General features: G+C 37.5%; 1 protein-coding gene across 1 annotated transcript; it reads left to right on the top strand.

Annotated features, from left to right (window-relative positions):
* Nucleotides 1-4,509: 4,509 nt before the first annotated feature.
* LOC127677849 (olfactory receptor 9I1-like) lies at nt 4,510-5,460 on the top strand. The gene has a single exon (XM_052172825.1). The coding sequence runs from the start codon at nt 4,510-4,512 to the stop codon at nt 5,458-5,460; it is 951 nt and encodes a 316-aa protein (XP_052028785.1).
* The last annotated feature ends 14,830 nt before the right edge of the window (nt 5,461-20,290 follow it).

Below are 20,290 nucleotides of genomic sequence, written 5' to 3'. Positions count from 1 at the left end.
GTAGTAATTTGTTTAATGGTCTTAGTGAAGGATGTTAATATTTAGAATTTTGGCTTTAGTCTGACAGAAAGGCAATTCTCTTCTCCTAACAGGGCAAGATAGTTTGGTAGATCCATCTTGCCCTATTAAGTATGAAATTAGAAAGTTCTACCGTCAAATACATTTTATTGTATTAATGGGAAAATTCTTTTATATCTCTAGGATTTATCCATAGGATATTCATATCTAGTTTCAGCATACAGAGGTGGGGGAAGGACAGGTGGTAGACCTAGTAGGAGTTGCACAGACTTAGTGTGGATACATCGGCAACCATCTATAGTCACCTGGTCTCTACTCAACAACTTTGATTACCCTGTCTATCCTTCACAGAGACACCACTTTCCACCCACAAGACATAGAAGGACTTTGAAATTTTCATAATAGATTTTGAGAAAGGTATCAAAGTATATCATCTTTATCTGCATAGAAAATGAAAAACATCTGATTAACTGTGAGGAGATATTTTTATTTAAATTATAAAGATGTTACAAGAAATCTAGATAGAAAGAAACAGATTTATAACAAAGAGAACAGAATTTATACTAACCCACTTGAATCTCTGCTGGATAGTCATAGACACATAGAGATTTAATTTCTTCTTAGTGACAATATATAACTTCTTTAAATGGTACCACAGAAACAAAACATCTTTTGCGATATTGATAAGTTAAATATTCCATAATCATATCAAGGAAGACTCTTCCAAAATCACAAGTAACTAACCAGGCTTTCCTGCTCTGCATATATAATTCTCAAAAGCAAATTATATAGAAAATTAGAGGGTACATTATATCATAAAGTTGTATATATAATGTATATATGTGTTTCTAAACATATAAATATAAAGGAATATACATGTATGGATATATCTTTTAACTACACTATTGTAACAGCCATCAGGATAAGGTCCAGGACTGAGGCAATATGACCAGGCAGGGAAATTTTCAGTAAAATAAAGACAAGCCTTGCCATGATCAGGGTGACTATTACCAGTAAGTAGAGAGGCATTTCGTTTCAGATGTTAGGTCCAACAATATGATGTTTAAGTAACTATAAATCATTGTAGATGATCTCTATGTGCTGTCTAAATTCAGTAATTACTAGTTGACAAGTGTATATGTTTTCAATAGTATAGATATTAAGAAAATCTTTTCAAGTGATCCCAAACTCCTCATCACAGAAAACAAATCTTGTGAAAACTGAAATCTCTTTAATCATCATTGTATGATCTATCCTCTACTTTTTTCACAATGTAAAATTGATATGTGAAGCCCAAGGACAGAAATAGACTTGTAAGATTTACTTAATGATTTCTTATCTAGTGACCACAACCATGGAGCCTGAACAATAGCAAGAGTACCTTCCAAACTCATCCCTGGCCACTCTTCCTGGAGAGGGATGGAAGGAATAAGACAGAAAAACATTTCTTCTGTGGTATGGCAGATTGCCCTGATTAGATCTCAAGGGACTTTTGACACAAGGGTAGCTTCCACTAAGTCATTAACAGTCTGTGATGTTTGTACTTCAAGTATGGCAATTAATAAGACCATGATGATCTTACATGGCTAGATTTTGTAGGGCCTCAATTCAATTTTAGATCCTAGAGAAATTAATCCTTATCTGTGAAACAGGGAAATATTGCAGGGCCTTCTGATAGTTTCAGATCTATATAGTATTAATTATTGAACTTCAAACAGCCATTAAGTTGACTGGGAGTCAATTTTCTCATTAGCAAAATAATAACATTAAATCATGTCACAGGGTATGGAAGCAAGCAAACATGTTTACAAATATTAAAATGTATGAAAATAGATGTATCATGTTGAGTTAGTAGGTTTTAGTTGTATAGATTATATTTTCTTTTTTTTATTCAATATATTTTTTTATTCACATTTCAAATGATTTCCCCTTTTCTAGCCCCCCACTCCCCGAAAGTCCCGTAAGCCCCCTTCTCTCCCCCTGTCTTCCCACCCACCCCTTCCCACTTCCCCGTTCTGGTTTTGCCAAATATTGCTTCATTGAGTCTTTCCAGAACAAGGGGCCACTCCTCCTTTCTTCTTGTACCTCATTTGATGTGTGGATTATGTTTTGGGTATTCCAGTTTTCTAGGTTAATATCCACTTATTAGTGAGTGCATACCATGATTCACCTTTTGAGTCTGGGTTACCTCACTTAGTATGATGTTCTCTAGCTCCATCCATTTGCCTAAGAATTTCATGAATTCATTGTTTCTAATGGCTGAATAGTACTCCACTATGTAGATATACCACATTTTTTGCATCCACTCTTCTGTTGAAGGATACCTGGGTTCTTTCCAGCTTCTGGCAATTATAAATAGGGCTGCTATGAACATAGTAGAGCATGTATCCTTATTACATGGTGGGGAATCCTCTGGGTATATGCCCAGGAGTGGTATAGCAGGATCTTCTGGAAGTGAGGTGCCCAGTTTTCGGAGGAACCGCCAGACTGATTTCCAGAGTGGTTGTACCAATTTGCAACCCCACCAGCAGTGGAGGAGTGTTCCTCTTTCTCCACACCCTCTCCAACACCTGCTGTCTCCTGAATTTTTAATCTTAGCCATTCTGACTGGTGTAAGGTGAAATCTCAGGGTTGTTTTGATTTGCATTTCCCTAATGACCAATGAAGTTGAGCATTTATTAAGATGCTTCTCCGCCATCCGAAGTTCTTCAGGTGAGAATTCTTTGTTTAACTCTCTACCCCATTTTTTAATAGGGTTGTTTGGTTTTCTGGAGTCTAACTTCTTGAGTTCTTTATATATATTGGATATTAGCCCTCTATCTGATGTAGGATTGGTGATTATATTTTCACAGTGGAAGTCTCATGTTGTCACACCAAATAAAATTCCAGGTTGTGCTAATGGAACATAATTTATACATTATCTCATTCACATAATTACAGTTTAGTTGTATATTTAAGGACTGAAAGTTAAGAAATTCCAACCTGAAGTAGTGTGGAATTAGACATCAGATCAAATTATTCAAATGAAATAGCATAGGGTAGAGGAAGCACACGTCTTAGATAGGGATTCAAGCTCTTTCATGAATGAGGGAAAAGGATAGGTCAAAATATCTGGTCTTATTTTGTCACCCAAACTTCATGGCAGGAATCAATAAAATACTGAAAGTAGAAGGTGAATGATAGCAATGTCTTCCATTAAATGCAACATAAGTATTTCAGTTATCTTTGAAAAGCTTCTTGGAGCCACATGAATATAAGGTACTTTCAAAGGCATTTCTGGATAGAGTAGTAAAATGACCAGCAAAGCACAGATGTGCAATGATGTAGGAACTGGACCATATGTAAAAAATAAATTAGAAGAATGAAAATTTGTCATAACTCAATATATAGAAATTTAACTATAGTTTCTTTAAGCAATTAGTACATAACAGGAAAAGAGAATTCATTGCTCTTTTTGTTCAAACTTGATGTTTGAAAGCTTCTCTAGAAGCAACAAAAATGTAGGGACAGATTCTCTCTAGACTGTCAATTATACATGGAGAGACACAGAGGCCAGTAAGGGTGGGGGAGGCATAAAAATAAGAACAAGATAAGACACCATCTCATAAACACACACACACACACTCACTTGTGTGCATGTGTATATGTGTATAGTATGGCATATGTATGGCATAAGGAAACCAATTACTTTTATATGCTAAGTAAATTACAACCAAAAGCAACTGAGGTACAAAGAAGTTATATGACTTTGTCAAAGACTCTGAAGTAAAAAATAACTACAAGTTTTAATATACTTGTAATTATGATGTAACAAGCAGTGCAAAAAGTTAAGTGTAATGTGTAAAAGAAGATACCTTTTCATATGGAGTGATCAAGACTGTGGTAAATGAAGAATTTTAGTTATTAATACTGGAATAGATCATTTGTGTTGCTAAACAGTCAAATAATAACAAAAACATGTGGATGTGCACTCTAAGAAATTAGTCAATATGAAGAGCCAGCTCCCATTTCCATACTCCAGAAAGGCTGTGTAAGGGAAGGAGATTAAATTGATACCGGTGATGGAAGGCTAAAGCTGTGTTCAGTACATAAATTATAAAAAGCAGTAGAACTGAAGTCCAAAATGACACATATTATGTTGAACTTTTGGTGGATGGAGGATCATATGTGAACCAGATGTCTACACTGTATCTATGAGCGAATCAAAAGAGAGGAACAGATATTTTGGTACCTTGTAAACCTCAGGAGTATATGTGCCACTTATCTTTACAGAAATTTCCAATTTTACACTAGAATCAACCGAAACGGAAATTTGAAAAAGTGAAACTCTGCTGTGCAAAATGAAGATTCAAGATTTCTGAAAATAATCGCTACAAATACTAATGGATTAGAAATTTAATTTCCATCACAAAGAAAAAGGCTATCCTTTAGCTCTCATCTCTTTAAAATTCACACTTATCTTCTGATGAACAAACTATCTACATTGACTCCATGGCCAAGAATAACATCACCTCAGTAACTGAATTCATCCTAATGGGTTTTAGTGACCACCCCAAGTGGGAGATTCCCCTCTTTCTGGTGTTTCTTAGCTTTTATCTTGTCACCATCCTGGGAAACTTGGGCATAGTCATTCTTATCCATGTAGATGTCCAACTCCACATCCCAATGTACTTCTTTCTGAGCCATCTATCTGTGTTGGATACCTGCTATACCTCAGTCATCACCCCTCAGATCCTGGCCACACTGGCTACAGGCAAAACAGTCATCTCTTATGGTTGCTGTGCTGCTCAGTTCTTCTTCTTCACTATCTGTGCAGGTACAGAGTGTTTCCTGTTGTCTGTGATGGCCTATGATCGCTATGTTGCTATTAGCAATCCACTACTCTACACTGTGGCCATGGGCCCTAGAAAATGTTGGAGTTTAGTAGTAGGAGCATATGTTTGTGGAGTGTGTGGGGCAATCCTGCGTACCACATGCACCTTCTCTCTCTCCTTCTGTGAAAATAATCAGATCAATTTCTTCTTTTGTGACCTCCCACCCCTGCTGAAGCTGGCCTGTAGTGACACAACAAATGTTGAAATTATCATTGTCTTCTTTGGGAATTTTGTAATTTTGGCAAATGCCTTAGTCATCCTCATTTCCTACCTGCTCATCATTAAAACTGTCATGAGAATGAAGTCTTCAGGCAGAAGAGCAAAGACTTTCTCAACATGTATCTCCCACCTCACTGCTGTGACTCTTTTATTTGGGACACTCATCTTTATGTACATACGGAGTGGCTCCAAAAAGTCCCTGGAAGAAGATAAAGTTGTGTCTATCTTCTACACTATGGTCATTCCCATGCTGAACCCCCTAATCTACAGCCTAAGAAACAAGGATGTCAAGGCTGCATTCAAGAAGGTTACTGGTAAATGCCAGGCCTCCCACAACATACAACACTGAGTGAGAGGCTTCTCAGTTTAGTAAAGTTTGTCAGTGTATCCCAATTGGCAACAGCACTACATGCATGCTGTACCCATGAACAGAGAGAAAACAGACAAGTCATTCCAGGCAAGGAAATATATGAATGTGGTGCACTTTGTATCAAAAAATTCTATAATGCTTTATTCTTGTCCCCATTCCTAACTTTCAGTTCATCCTGTCAGTCAGTCAATCCCTGGTTCCTTCTTACTCTTTAGAGAATTTAAGGCCCAGGTTTGCTTCATCTGACCTGAATCCTTAACACGCTGTTCTGTTGGCTTTGCTCTTCTTAACGTTACTGGTTTTTTTATATATATATATATATCAAAAAATTTATCTGAGGATCTAATTTAACTAATTGGACTTTTTCTGTTTTCCTCTTAATATGTCACCCAAAACTCCAAGAAGTATTGTACAATAAAAATCTCTCCCTTCATCACTATAGTGTTTTCTTACTTACTCAGATCAGGAGAACTTGAAAATGTCTTGCCAGTTAATAACTTACTAGCTTTCTTTTTTCATGTTAGTATGATATCAGTAAGATAGAGTTAAGCAGTTACATATGTGAAGGATTCCACTAAGGCCAAATATAGATTCTGAAGGACACAAGACATTGTTATCATACAGTCTAACTTATAAGTTCTCACCAGGTATTATATAGCTACAGGGATTTTTAGTGAGTACAGGGACATATAAACAACTATATATACAACTATATATAAGCACCAAATATACATTTCCTCTGAGAACAGAGATTTCCTGAAAATAATTGTAACTCGTTCACTAAACTATGAAATCTTTCAGACCAATGCATGTTCTTTTATTCTACATTCAAAGTTCAAAACAGATTAGTCTTTACTTTTGTAGAAATTTGTGAATGGCATGCATGGTCCTGTTTGCATTTCAGAGTAACTCTGTCAAGCAAATGAAGATTTGGTTAAATAAAAAATTTCTAACCAATGACTATACAAAATTTACACACATCCAATAGGTAAGAACCAATCACAAACACTATTAATGATACGGTGTTATGCTTGTAGACAGGATCCCCACATTACTGTTCTCTGAAAAGATTCACCCAGCATCTGACAAACCAGATGTAGAGACCCACAGCCAAACATTAGACTGAGCTCTGGGAGTTTTGCAGAAGAGTTAGGGGAAGGACTGGAGGACCCAAAGAGGGTAGGGACTCCACAGGAAGAACAAGTGTCAACTAATCTGGGCCTTGGAGTCTCCCAGAAACTGAATCACCAATCAAAGAGTAAGCATGTACTAGAAATAGACCCTAATGCACATAAGCAGCAAATGTGAAGCTTGTTCTTCAAGCAGGTCCAGTAACACCAAAGCAGGATCTGTCTATGAAGCTAGCACCTGCCTCTGGACCCCAGTCAAAACCACAAAAGAACTCAAACAAAACAGCAAACTTCAGACCAATCTCACTTATGAGTATCAATGCAAATATAATCAATAAATTTTTTACAAATCAAATCCAAGAACAGATCAAAATTATCATTCACGAAAATCAAGTAGGTTTCATCCCGGGAATGGAAGGTATTTTCAATATATGAAAATCCATTAAAGTGATTCACTATATAAATAAACTCAAAGGAAAAAGTCACATGATTATGCTCTTAGATACAAAGAAAGGGTTTGAAAAAATACAGCACCCCTTCAAGTTCAAAGTATTGGAGAGATCAGGAATTCACAGCCCATACCTAAACATAATAAAAGCAATTGACTGCAAACCAACAGCCAATATCAAGTTAAATGGAAAGATACTTGAAGCAATCCCACTAAAATCGGAGACAAGGATACCCATTCTCTCCATATCTATTCAATATAGTATTCAAAGTACTAGCTAAAACAATAAGACAACAAAAAGAGATCAAGGGAGTACAAATTGGTAAAGAAGAAATAAAGGTATTACTATTTGCAGATGATATGATAGCATACATGAGCAACCCCAAAAATTCTACCAGAGAAGTTCTCCAGCTGATAAACAACTTCAGCAAAGTGGCCAGATATAAAATTAACTCAAATAAATCAACAGCTTTTCCTTATACAAATGATAAACAGGGTGAGATAGAAATTATGGAAACAACTTCCTTCACAATACCCACAAAGAATACAAAATATTTTGGGGTAACTAACCAAACAAGTGAAAGATCCATATGACAATAACTTCAAGTCTTTCAAGAAAAAAAATGGAGATCTCAGAAAATGGAAAGATCTCCCATGCTCATGGATTGGCAGAAGTAACATAGTAAAAATGGCCGTCCTGACAAAGGCAATCTATAGTTTCAATTCAATCCCCTTCAAAATCCCAACACAATTCTTCAAAGACATGAAAGACCAGTTCTCAAATTCATCTGGAAAGTCAAAAAACACAGAACTGTGAAAACAATTCTTAACAATTCTCCGCCTGCCCATTCCTTCTGCTGTGGCAGACCGCCTGCCAGTTCTGCCACAGGAAAGGCCCCATCTCAAGATACTTTCTAGAGAACCAGCAGCACACAGGACATTCAGTAAGAACCACCCCAACCTCTGAGGCCCAGTGCAGCTGGCTGGGACTCACTGCCCAGCAACCACCAAAACTACACCCTCTCCCCAGAATAGACTCCCCTTCCATTCCTTCTACTTCCTCCTCTGCCACTGCCTTCCCGTTCCTTCTGCCGTGGTAGACCTTTTGCCACTTCTGCCACAGGGAAGGCCCCATCTCCTGATACTTTCTAGAGAACCAGCAGCAGGCAGGGCATTCGAGAATCAGCAGCACACAGGGCATTTGACCCTTGCCAGGTCTGCCGCAGGGAAGAACCTTTCTCCTGATACTTCCAGGAGAACTAGCCATATGCAGGGCATTTGAGAGAATGGGAATCCCAGGAGTACAGATACGCAGGCTTGCAGGACAGAGAAGCCACAGTCAGAGACAGCAAGACCAGCTAGAATGAGAGATAACTAGATGGCCAAAAGCAAAACGCAAGATCACTACTGACAGAACCAAGGAAACTTGCACCATCAGAACTCAGTTCTCCTACAACAGCAAATCCTGGATACCCCATCACATCAGAAAAGCAAGAGCTGCATCTAAAATCACATCTCATGATGCTGATAGAGGACTTCAAGAAGGACATAAATAACTCCCTTAAAGAAATAAAGGAGAACATGAGTCAACAGGTAGAAGCCCTTAAAGAGGAAACACAAAAATCCCTTAAATAATTTCAGGAGAACATGAGTAAACAGGTAGAAGTACTTAAAGAGGAAACAAAAGAACCCCTTAAAGAATTTAGGGAAAACACAAACAAGTGAAGGAAATGAACAAAACTATTCAGGATCTAAAAATGAAAGTAGAAACAATAAAGAAATTGTTAAGTGAGACAATATCTGGAGATAGAAAGCCTTGGAAAGAATTCAGGAGTCACACATGTAAGCATCAACAACAGAATACAAGAGATAGAAGAAAGAATCTTGGATGCTGAAGATTCCATAGGAAAAAATGACTCAACAGTCAAAGAAAATGTAAAATGCAATAAGCTTGTAACTCACAAAATCCAGGAAATCCAGGACACAATGAGAAGACCAAACCTAAAGATTATAGGTAGAGAAGAGAGCGAAGATTTACATCTTAAAGGGCCAGTAAATGTCTTCAACAAAATTATAGAAGAAAACTTCCCTAACCTAAAGAAAGAGATGCCCATGAACATACAAGAAGCCTACAGAACTCCGAACAGACTGGACCAGAACAGAAATTCCTCCCATTACATAATAATCAAAACACCACATGCACTAAAAAAAGAAAGAATATTAAAAGCAGTAAGGGGAAATGGCCAAGTAACATATAAAGGCAGACCTGTCAGAATTACACCAGAATTCTCACCAGAAACTATGAAAGCTAGAAGATCCTGAGCAGATGTCATACAGACACTAAGAGAACATAAAGGTCAGCCCAGACTAATAAACTCAGCAAAACTCTCAATTACCATAGACGGAAAAAACAAGACATTCCATGACAAAAGCAAATTTACACAATATCTTTCCAGAAATCCAGCTCTACAAAGGATAATGGGTAGAAAATACCAACCCACAGTAGGAAACCACACCCTAGAAAAAGCAATAAACTAATCGTCTTTCAAGAAACCAAAAAGAATATAGCCATACAAACAGATTTTCACTTTTAACAAAGAAGATAACAGTAAGTAACAATCACATTTCCTTAAAATCTCTTAACATCAATGGTCTCAATTACCCAATAAAAAGACAAAGACTAACAGACCGGATATGTAAACAGAACCCAACATTTTGCTGCATAAAAGAAACCCACCTCAGTGACAAAGGCAGCCACTACTTCAGAGTCAAAGGCTGAAAAACAATTTTCCAAGAAAATGGTCCTAAGAAAGAAGCAGAAGTGGCTATTCTTATATTAGATAAATTGACTTTCACCCAAAAGTTGTCAAAAAAGATAAGGAGGGACACTTCATACTTATCAAAGGAAAAATCTACCAAGATGAACTCTCAGTTCTGAAGATCTATGCCCCAAATGCAAGGACACCCACATTCATAAAAGAATACTAAAGTGCAAAGCCACATGGCACCCCACACAATAACAGTGGGAGACTGCAACACTCTACTCTCAACAATGGACAAATCATGGAAACAGAAACTAAAGAGAGACACAGTGAAACTAACTGAGGTTATGGACCAAATGGATCTAACAGATATTTATAGAACATTCCATCATAAAGCAAAAGAATATACCATCTTCTCAGCACCTCATAGTACCTTCTCCAAAATTGACCATATAATAGGTCATAAAACAGGCCTCAACATATACAAAAATATTGAAATTATTCCATGCACCTTAGCAGATCACCATGGCCTAAGGCTGGTCTAAGTTCAAACAAAAACAATGGAAAACACCCATACATGTGTATTTTGAACACTGCTTTTCTCAATGATAGCTTGGTCAAGGAAGAAATAAAGAAAGAAATTAAAATTTTTTAGAATTTAATGAAAATGAACACATATCATACCAAAACTTATGGGACACAATGAAAACAGTACTGAGAGGAAAACTGATAGCTCTACGTGCCTCCAAAATGAAAATGAGAGAGCTTATACTAGCAACTTTACAGTGCACGTGAAAGCTCTAGAACAAAAAGAAGCAAATACACACAAGAGGAGTAGACAGCAAGAAATTATCAAACTCAAGGCCGAAATCAACCAAATAGAAACAAAAAGAACTATACAAAGAATCAACAAAACCAGGAGCGACTTCTTTGAGAAAAACAACAAGATTGATAAACCCTTGGCAAGACTAACCAGAGGGCACAGAGACACTACCCAAATTAATAAAATCAGAAATGAAAAGGGAGACATAGAAAAGAAACTGTGGAAATTCAAAAAATCATCAGATCCTACTACTAGTGCTTTTACTCAACAAAATTTTAAAATCTGGACAAAATGGACAACTTTGTAGATACATAACAGGTGTCAACATTAAAACAGTATCAGATAAACCATCTAAATAGTTAAATAGTCCCTTCAGTTCTGAGGAAATAGAAGCAGTTGTTAACAGTCTCTCATGGAATAAAAAAAATAAAATTAAAAAAAAAAAAAAAAAAGCCCAGGACCAGATGGGTTTTGTGGGGAATTCTATCAGATCTTCAAAGAGGAGCTAATACCAATACTCTTCAAACTATGACAAGAAATAGAAACTCAAGGAACACTACCCCAACTCATTCTGTGAGGTCACAATAATGCTTATATCTAAACCAAACAAGGAAAGAGAACTTTAGGTCAATCTCCCTTATGAACATCAATGCAAAAATACTCAACAAAATTCTGACCAACCTATTCCAAGAATACATCAAAATGATAATTCACCACGATCAAGTAGGCTTCATCCCAGTGATGCAGGGATGGTACAATATATAGAAATCCATCAATGTAATCCACTACATAAACAAACTCTAGTAAAAAATAATCACATTAAATGAAACCAGCATCATTTCATTAGCTAATAATGAATAATTTAATAATGGATAATTTAATAATGCTAAAAAGGCTTTTGACAAAATCCAGCATCCCTTCATGATAAAAGTCTTGGAGAGACCAGGAATTCAAGGCCCATATCTAAACATAGTAAAAGCAATATACAGCAAACCAGTAGCCAACATCAAACTAAATGGAAAGAAACTTGAAGCAAACCCACTAAAATCAGGGACTAGACAAGGCTGCCCTTTCTCTCCCAATCTATTCAATATAGTACTCGAAGTCCTAGCCAGAGCAATCAGACAACAGTTTACACCTCTTAGAATGAATAAGATAAAAACACAAGAGACAGCTCATGATGTTTTGGGAACAATCCTCTATTGGGTGGAGGCAAACTTGTACAGCCACTCTGGAAATCAGTATGGTGGTTCCTCAAAAAACTGGGAATTAATCTACTTCAAGACCAAGGACAATTGAACAAAATGTGGTATGTTTACAAAATGGAGTATTATTCAGTTGTTTAAAAGGAATGGCATAACAGTCTGAAGGCCTCCCAGATTAGCTGCATGCCGGGCAACAGCTAAAGGACCCTTCCAAATAACACCAGCAGCTAGGAACCCTGAGGAGTCCAGTGGATTCAGGTCCCATCCCCCCTCCACAAACTCTACCACCATTCTGTCCTGCACCTTCCAAGGGGGCAGATCTACAGTTTGATTCCTCCTCTGAAGACCCCCACAATCGAAAGGCCTCCCAGGAGATCTGCTGCACACAGGGCAAAAGGAAAGGGACCCTCTCAAACAGCCACAGCAACTGGAAATCCAGAGAGGACTAGAAGACTCAGGAGCCATTCCAACCCCCTTCTCCTCCTCGAGTTCTATTCCAAATAAATTGGATCAGAAAGAAAATTCTCTCATCACATAATAGTCAAAAGACTAAATGCATAGAACAAAGAAAGAATATTAAAAGCTGAAAGGAAAAAAAATGTAGACCTATCAGAATTATGCCAGACTTCTTAACAGAGACACTAAAGGCCAGAACATCCTGGACAGAGATCATGCAGGCTCTAAGAGAACACAAATGCCAGCCTAGGCTACTATACCCATCAAAATATCAATTGACATAGATGGACAAACCAAAATATTACAGGACAAGACCAAATACAAACAATATCTATCTACCAATGTAGCCACTACAGAAGATTCTATAGGAAAAACTCCAACACAACAAGAGTACTTATACCAAAGACAAAAACAAGATAGTAAACGTCTCACAACAAAGCCAAAAGGAAAGAATCACATGCATATAATTACACCTAAAAAACAATCATAACAGGAACATAATAATAATCATTTATTTTTAATATCTCTCGATATTAATGTACTCAATTTACCTATAAAGACATAAGCTAACAGACTGGATATGCAAACAAGATCTAGAATTTTTCTGCATGCAAGAAACACACTATAATAACAAAGACAGGCACTACCTCAGTGTAAAAGACTGGGAAAAAGTCTTCCAAACAAATAGTCCTAAGAAACAAGTGGGAGCTGCCATCCTAATATCCAGTAAAATATACTTTTAATAAAAAGTTTTCAAGAAAGATGAGGAATAACACTTCATATTCATCAGGGGAAAAATACACCAAGAGAAAGTCTTAATTCTGAACATCTAAGCCCCAAATGCAAGGGCACCCACACTCATGAAAGAAACTTTACTAAAGCTCAAAACATGCATTGAACCCCACACAATAATAGTGGAAGACTTCAACACCCTACTCTTACTAATGGACATTTAAGCAGAAACAAAGACATAGTAAAATTGTTCATAGAGATTATGAACCAAATGAACTTAACATATCTACAGAATATTTCACCCTAAACCAAAAGAATGTACCTCCTGTTACCTTCTCCAAAACTGACCATATAATCAGTCACAAAAGAAGCCTTTATATATACAAGAAGATTAAAATAATCCCAGGCATCTTATCAGATCACCATGAACTAAGGCTCAATTTCAATAACAACAAAAACAGAAAACCAACATACCCATGGAAGCTTAACAACTCTCTACTTAATGATAACTTGGTCAGGGAAGAAATAAACAAAGAAATTAAAGACTTTCTGGAATTCAATGAAAATTCTGGCACAGCATCCCCAAACTTATGGGACATAATGAAAGCAGTGCTAAGAGGAAAATTCATAGCACTAAGTGTCCTGGTAAAGAAGTCAGAGAGATCTTACACTAGCAACTTAACAGCACACCTGAGAACCCTGAAGTAAAAAAGAATCAAACACACTCAAGAGGAGTTGATGGCAGAAAATAGTCAAACTCAGGGCTGAAATCAACCAAATAGAAATAAAGAGGACAATACATGGACTTGACAAAACCCAAAGCTGGTTCTTTGAAAGAATCAACAAGATAGATAAACACCTAGCCAAACTAAGTAAAGGGCCCAGAGACAATATGCAAATTAACAAAATCACAAATGAAAAGGAAGACATGACAACAGAAATTGAAGAAATTAAAAAAAAAAATCATCAGATCCTACAACAAAAGCCTATACTCTTAAAAAAATACCTGGAAAATCTAGATGAAATGGTTTTCTAGAGAAATACTACATACCAAAGTTAAATCAAGAGCAGGTACATAATCTAAACAGGCCTAATGAGACCTCTGATACTGAGGCAGCATACACAAGCTGATATGAGACCCCCCCAACATATATACAGCAAAGGACTGCCTTGTCAGGCCTCAGTGAGAGAAGATGCACCTAATCCTTGAGAAGCATTGGGGAGGTCTTGTGGGGAAGGGAGGAGGTGTTGGAAACATCCTCTTGGAGATGGGGGAGGAGGGATGGGATGAGGAGGGATGGGACGAGGAATGGTCGGAGGGCTGACCTGGAGAGGGATAATGATTGTACTGTAAAAAAAAGATATAATAATAATAATAATATAAAAATGAAGTGCTTGCCTTATTACACTTGTAGTCATTTACCACTGCAATGCTGTAATGTTTAGCTTAGCCAAGTAGAGATATTTCTAGGGTGCTAGGAAGAAATTGACGAAGATAATATAAAATAGCTTGGGTTAATTCTAACCAAACAAGTAAAAGATCTATATGACAATAACTTCAAGTTTCTCAAGAAGGATGTCGAAGAAGATCTCAGAAAATGGAGAGATCTCCCATGCTCATAGTTTGGCAGAATTAACATGTAACATGCTAGCCTCCTACCAAAATCAATCTATAAATTCAATGCAATCCCCATCAACATATCTACTCAATTCTTAAAAGACATGGGAAGAGCAACTCTCAACTTCATCTAAAAAAGCAAAGAAACCGGAATAGTGAAAACAATTCTTAACAATAAAAAAAAAACTATTGGAGAAATCACCATCCTGACATCCAGATATACTGAAACACAGACAGATATGTTGATCAATGGAAGAATTGAAGACTCAAAAATCAAAACACACACTTATGGACACTTGGTCTTTGACAAAGACAAAAATATACAAAGGAAAAAGAAAGCATCTTCAGTAAATAGTGCTGGTCTAACTGTCATTCTGTATGTAGAAAAATAAAAATAAATCCATATTTGTCACTTTGCACAAACCTCAAGTCCAAGTAGATCAAGGACCTCAACATAAAATCAGATATACTGAATTTAATAAAAGAGAAAGTGGGAAAGAGTCTGGCACTCATTGGTACAGGGGAAATTTCCTAAACAGAATTCCAATGGCTCAGGGTCTAAGATCAAAAATTGATAAATTGGAACTCATGAAATTGGAAAGCTTCTGTAAGGCAAAGGCCATAGTCAATAGGACAAATCAGCAACCAACATACTGGGAAAAAATTCTTCACTAACCTCACAACTGATAGAGTGATAATATCTACAAAATATAAAGAACTCAAAAAGTTAACATCCAAAAAAAATCAAACAATGCAATCAAAAATGGGGTGTAGAACTAAAGAAAGAATTCACAACATAGGAATCTCAAATGACTGAGAATCACTTAAAGTAATGTTATTGAGGAAAGTAACCACTCAAAGTCCTTGATTATCAGTGAAATGTTAGTCCAAATGACCCTGACATTCCACCATACAGCAATCAGAATAGCTAAGATCAAAAACTCAGGTGACAACACATGTTAGTGAGGATGTGAAGAACGACAAACACTCTTCCATTGCTGGTGGGATTGCAAACTGGTACAACTCTGGAAATCAATCTGGAGCTTCCTCAGAAAATTGGAAATAGATCTAGATGAAAACGCAGGTATACCATTCTTGGGCATATATCCCAAATTTTCAGACTTTACCCCAGGGCCACATGTACCACTATGTTCATAGCAGACTTCTCTATAATAGCTAGAAGCTGAAAACAACCCAGATGTCCCACAACAGAAAAAATGCTTACAAAAAAATGTGGTCTATTTACAAAATGGAATACTATTCAGCTATTAAGAATGAAGACATCAAGACTGGGCGAGCACAGTTTGCTCCGGCAGCACAGAGCTTAGGTTCCAGTCCTGAGGCCTCTGGCGAGAGCCCTCAGATCACTGCTTTGGGATCCAGAACAGCCTGGGCTGCAAAGCCACATTTCAAGGTCCTGCAAGAGGCAAGAGGGGCATCCGGAAGCCAGCTGGGAGGAGTCAGTGTGCTCTGGTGAGTCCAGCAGGTCCCAGCGGGAGCCATCAGGTGTCTGCTTCGGGATCTGAACAGTCTGGGCCACAGCACCCTGTCTCCAGGCAGTGCAGGAGGTCAGCTCTGCACCAGAGGCCACCTGGGAAGAGGCAGCTAACACCTGTGAGTCCAGCATTGGCAAGACCAACTAACACCAGCAAGAACTAGATGGCAAAAGGCAAACGCAGGAACGTCACTAACAGAAATCAAGGCAATATGGCAGCATATGAACCCAATTCGCCTTTGACAGCATGTCCTGAATACCAAATCACAACAGTAAAACAAGATTTGGATTTAAAATCACTGGTCATGATGCTAGTACAGGAACACATGAAGGACATACTTAAAGAAATTCAGGAGAAAATGGATCAAAAGTTAGAAGACCTTACAAGGGAAACACAAAAATCATTTAAAGAAATTCAGGAAAATACAAAAGCCAATAAGGAGGAAACACAAAAATCACTTAAAGAAATACATGAGAACTTTGGTCAACAAGCTGAGGTCATGAAAGAGGAAATACAAAAAGCTCTTAAAGAATTATGGGAAAGTACAAACAAGCAAGTGAAGGAGCTAAGCAAAACCATCCAGGATCTAAAATCATAAGTAGAAACAACTAAGAAAACTCAAAGGGAGACAAATTTGGAGATAGAAAACCTTGGGAAGAAATCAGGGGACATAGATGCAAATATCAACAACAGAATACAAGAGATAGAAGAAAGAATCTCAGATGCTGAAGATACCATAGAAACCATGGACTCAACAATTAAAGAAAATGCAAAATGCAAAAAGCTTGTAACCCAAAATATCCAGGAAATCCAGAACACAATGAGAAGACCAAACCTAAGGATTATAGGCATAGATGAGAGTGAAGGTTAACAACTTAAAGGGCCAGCAAATATCTTCAATAAAATTATGGAAGAAAACTTCCCTAACCTAAAGAGAGAGATGCCCATGAATATATAAGAAGCCTACAGAACTCCAAACAGACTGGACCAGAACAGAAATACCTCCCGTCACATAATAATCAAAACACCAAATGTACTAAACAAAGAAAGAATATTAAAGGCAGTTGGAGAAAAAGGCCAAGTAACATACAAAGGAAGACCTATCAGAATCACAGCAGACTTTTCACCTGAGACTATGAAAGCTAGAAGATCTTGGGCAGATCTCATGCAGACTCTAAGAGAACACAAATGCCAGCCAAAACTACTATACCCAGCAAAACTCTCAATCACCATAGATGGAGAAACTAGCATATTCCATAACAAAACCAAGTTTAACCAATATCTATCCACAAACCCAGCCCTACAAAGGATAATAGGAGGAAAACACAAATACAAGGAGGGAAACTTCACCCTGGAAAAAGCAAGATAGTAAACTTCTCTCATCAAACCCAAAAGAAGTTAACCAATCAAATTTAAAAAATAACATCAAAAATGACAGGAAGTAACAATCACTATTCCTTAATATCTCTTAACATCAATGGACTCAATGCCCCAATAAAAAGACATAGACTAACCGACTGGATACATAAACAGGACCCTACATTTTGCTGCATACAGGAAACACACCTCAGGGTCAAAGACAAACACTACCTTAGAGTAAAAGGCTGGAAGACAATTTTACAAGCTAATGGTCTCAGGAAACAAGCTGGAGTCGCCATTCTAATATCAGATAAAATTGACTTTCAACCCAAAGTCATCAAAAGAGACTCTGAGGGACACTTCTTGCTGGTCAAAGGAAAAATACAAGAAGAACTCTCAATCCTGAACATCTATGCTCCAAATGCAAGGGCACCCTCATTCATAAAAGAAACTTTATTAAAGCTCAAAGCACACATTGCACCTAACACAATGATTGTGGGTGACTTCAACACTGCACTTTCCTCAATGGACTGATCAGGAAAACAGAAATTGAACAGGGACACAATGAAACTAATTGAAGCTTTGGACGAATTAGATTTAACAGATATATATATAGAACATTCTAGCTATCCTAAAGCAAAAGAATATACCTTTTTCTCAGCACCTCATGGTACCTTCTCCAAAATCGACCATATAATTGGTCACAAGACAGACCTCAACAAATATAAGAAAATCGAACGAATCCCATGCCTCCTATCAGATCACTATGGAGTAAAAGTGGTCTTCAAAAGCAACAAAAACAACAGACCCACATACACATGGAAACTAAACAATATTCTACTCAATGATACTTTGGTCAAGGAAGAAATAAAGAAAGTAAAGACTTTTTAGAACTTAATGAAAATGAAGACACAACATACCCTAATCTCTGGGACACAATGAAAGCAGTGCTAAGAGGAAAACTCATAGCCCTGAGTGCCTCCAAAAAGAAAATGGAGAGAGCATACACTAACAGCTTAATGACACACCTGAAAGCCCTGGAAAAAAAAGAAGCTGTTTCACCCAGGAGGAGTATCATCAAACTCTGGGCCAAAATCAATCAAGTAGAAACAAAGAGAACCATACAAAGAATCAACAAAACCAGGAGCTGGTTCTTTGAGGAAATCAACAAGATAGATAAACCCTTAGCCAGACTAACCAAAGGGCACAGAGACAGTATCCAGATTTCAAACTTAGAAATGAAAAGGGAGATATAACAACAAAAACTGAGGAAATTCAAAAAATCATTAGATCCTACTACAAAAGCCTATACTCAACACAACTGGAGAATCTGGAGGAAATAGACAGTTTCCTAGACAGATATCCAACACCAAAACTAAATCAGGATCAAATAGATCATCTAAACAGTCCCATAACACCTGAAGAAATAAAAAGGGTCATAGAAAGTCTCCCAACCAAAAAAAGCACGGGACCAGATGGCTTCAGTGCAAAATTCTATCAGACCTTCACAGAAGACCTAACACCAATACTCTTCAAACTATTCCACAAAATAGAAACAGAAGGAACTCTACCCAACTCATTCTATGAGGCCACAATTATGCTGATACTAAAACCACACAAAGATCCAACAAAGAAAGAGAACTTCAGGCCAATTTCTCTTATGAATATTGATGCAAAAATACTTAATGAAATTCTTGCCAACCGAATCCAAGAAGTGTAGTGTGTGTATCCAAGTGTGTGTAGTGGCTATTCCTTGTTGTCAGTTTGACTATATCTGGAATGAACTATAATCCAGAATTGAAAGGCTCACCTGTGATCCTGATCTTGTGACTGGGAGATAAAAAATTTTGACCTGAATCTTGGCATGAAAATCTTGAAGCATAGTGGCTATGAATTCCAGGAGACTAAGGAAGGCAAGGAGATTTCTAAGTTCAAGGTTACCTGGAACGAAGCAAGTCCCAGATCCCATCATGGTTATATACACCTTTAATCTGGGCCACACCTTCTTCTGGAGACTTACTTAAACTCATTGGAAGAAGGAAGATACTCTCTATTCTTCACCTGCTTGCCTTGTGGGACTGAGCTACTGCTAGATCCTTGGACTTCCATCCACAGCTGCTGCTGACCATTGTTAGGGAGTTGAACTACAAACTGTAAGTCATCCACAACATCCCTGCAGACATCAACATCCCTTACTATATAGAGACTACCCATAAGTTCTGTGACTCTAAAGAACCCTAACTAATATACCCACATGTGTGTATGTCAGAGTAAGAGGACAACTTTTAGTGCATGACAGAGTTAGAGGACAACATTTAGCAACTACTTCTCTCTTTCTACTATGTGAATCCCAGGGATTGAATTCAGGTCATTATGCTTTGTGGCAGTTTCCTTTGCTTCCTGACCCATCTAACCAGACCATCATTCAATATTTAAGTAAGTGTGTGTGTGTGTGTGTGTGTGTGTGTGTGTGTGTGTGTGTGTGTGTGTTATGTGTTCATTCAGGTGTTGTGTTGGTTTGAATATGCTTGGACTGGGGAGTGGTGCTATTAGGAAGTGGAGCCTTGTTGAATGAGGTGTGCCACTATGGGGGTGGACTTTAAGACAATCCTCCTAGCTGCCTGAGGACAGTCTTCCTTTGTTTGTCTTCTAAATAAGACATAGAACTCTCAGCTCCTTCAAGGCCATACCTGCCTAGATGCTGCCATGCTTCATCCCATGATAATATTCGACTGAACCTCAGAATCAGTGAGCCATACCCAGTTAAATGTTGTCCTTTA

The sequence above is a fragment of the Apodemus sylvaticus genome, chromosome 1 (assembly GCF_947179515.1).
Source record: "Apodemus sylvaticus chromosome 1, mApoSyl1.1, whole genome shotgun sequence".
NCBI classification, from domain to species: Eukaryota; Metazoa; Chordata; class Mammalia; order Rodentia; family Muridae; genus Apodemus; species Apodemus sylvaticus.
Note: the sequence above shows the minus strand (reverse complement) of the source record. Positions and strands in the feature narration are given on the sequence as shown.

Coding starts and splice junctions, on each gene's coding strand:
- LOC127677849 (XM_052172825.1), top strand. CDS start 4,510: ATGGCCAAGAATAACATCACCTCAGTAACTGAATTCATCCTAATGGGT.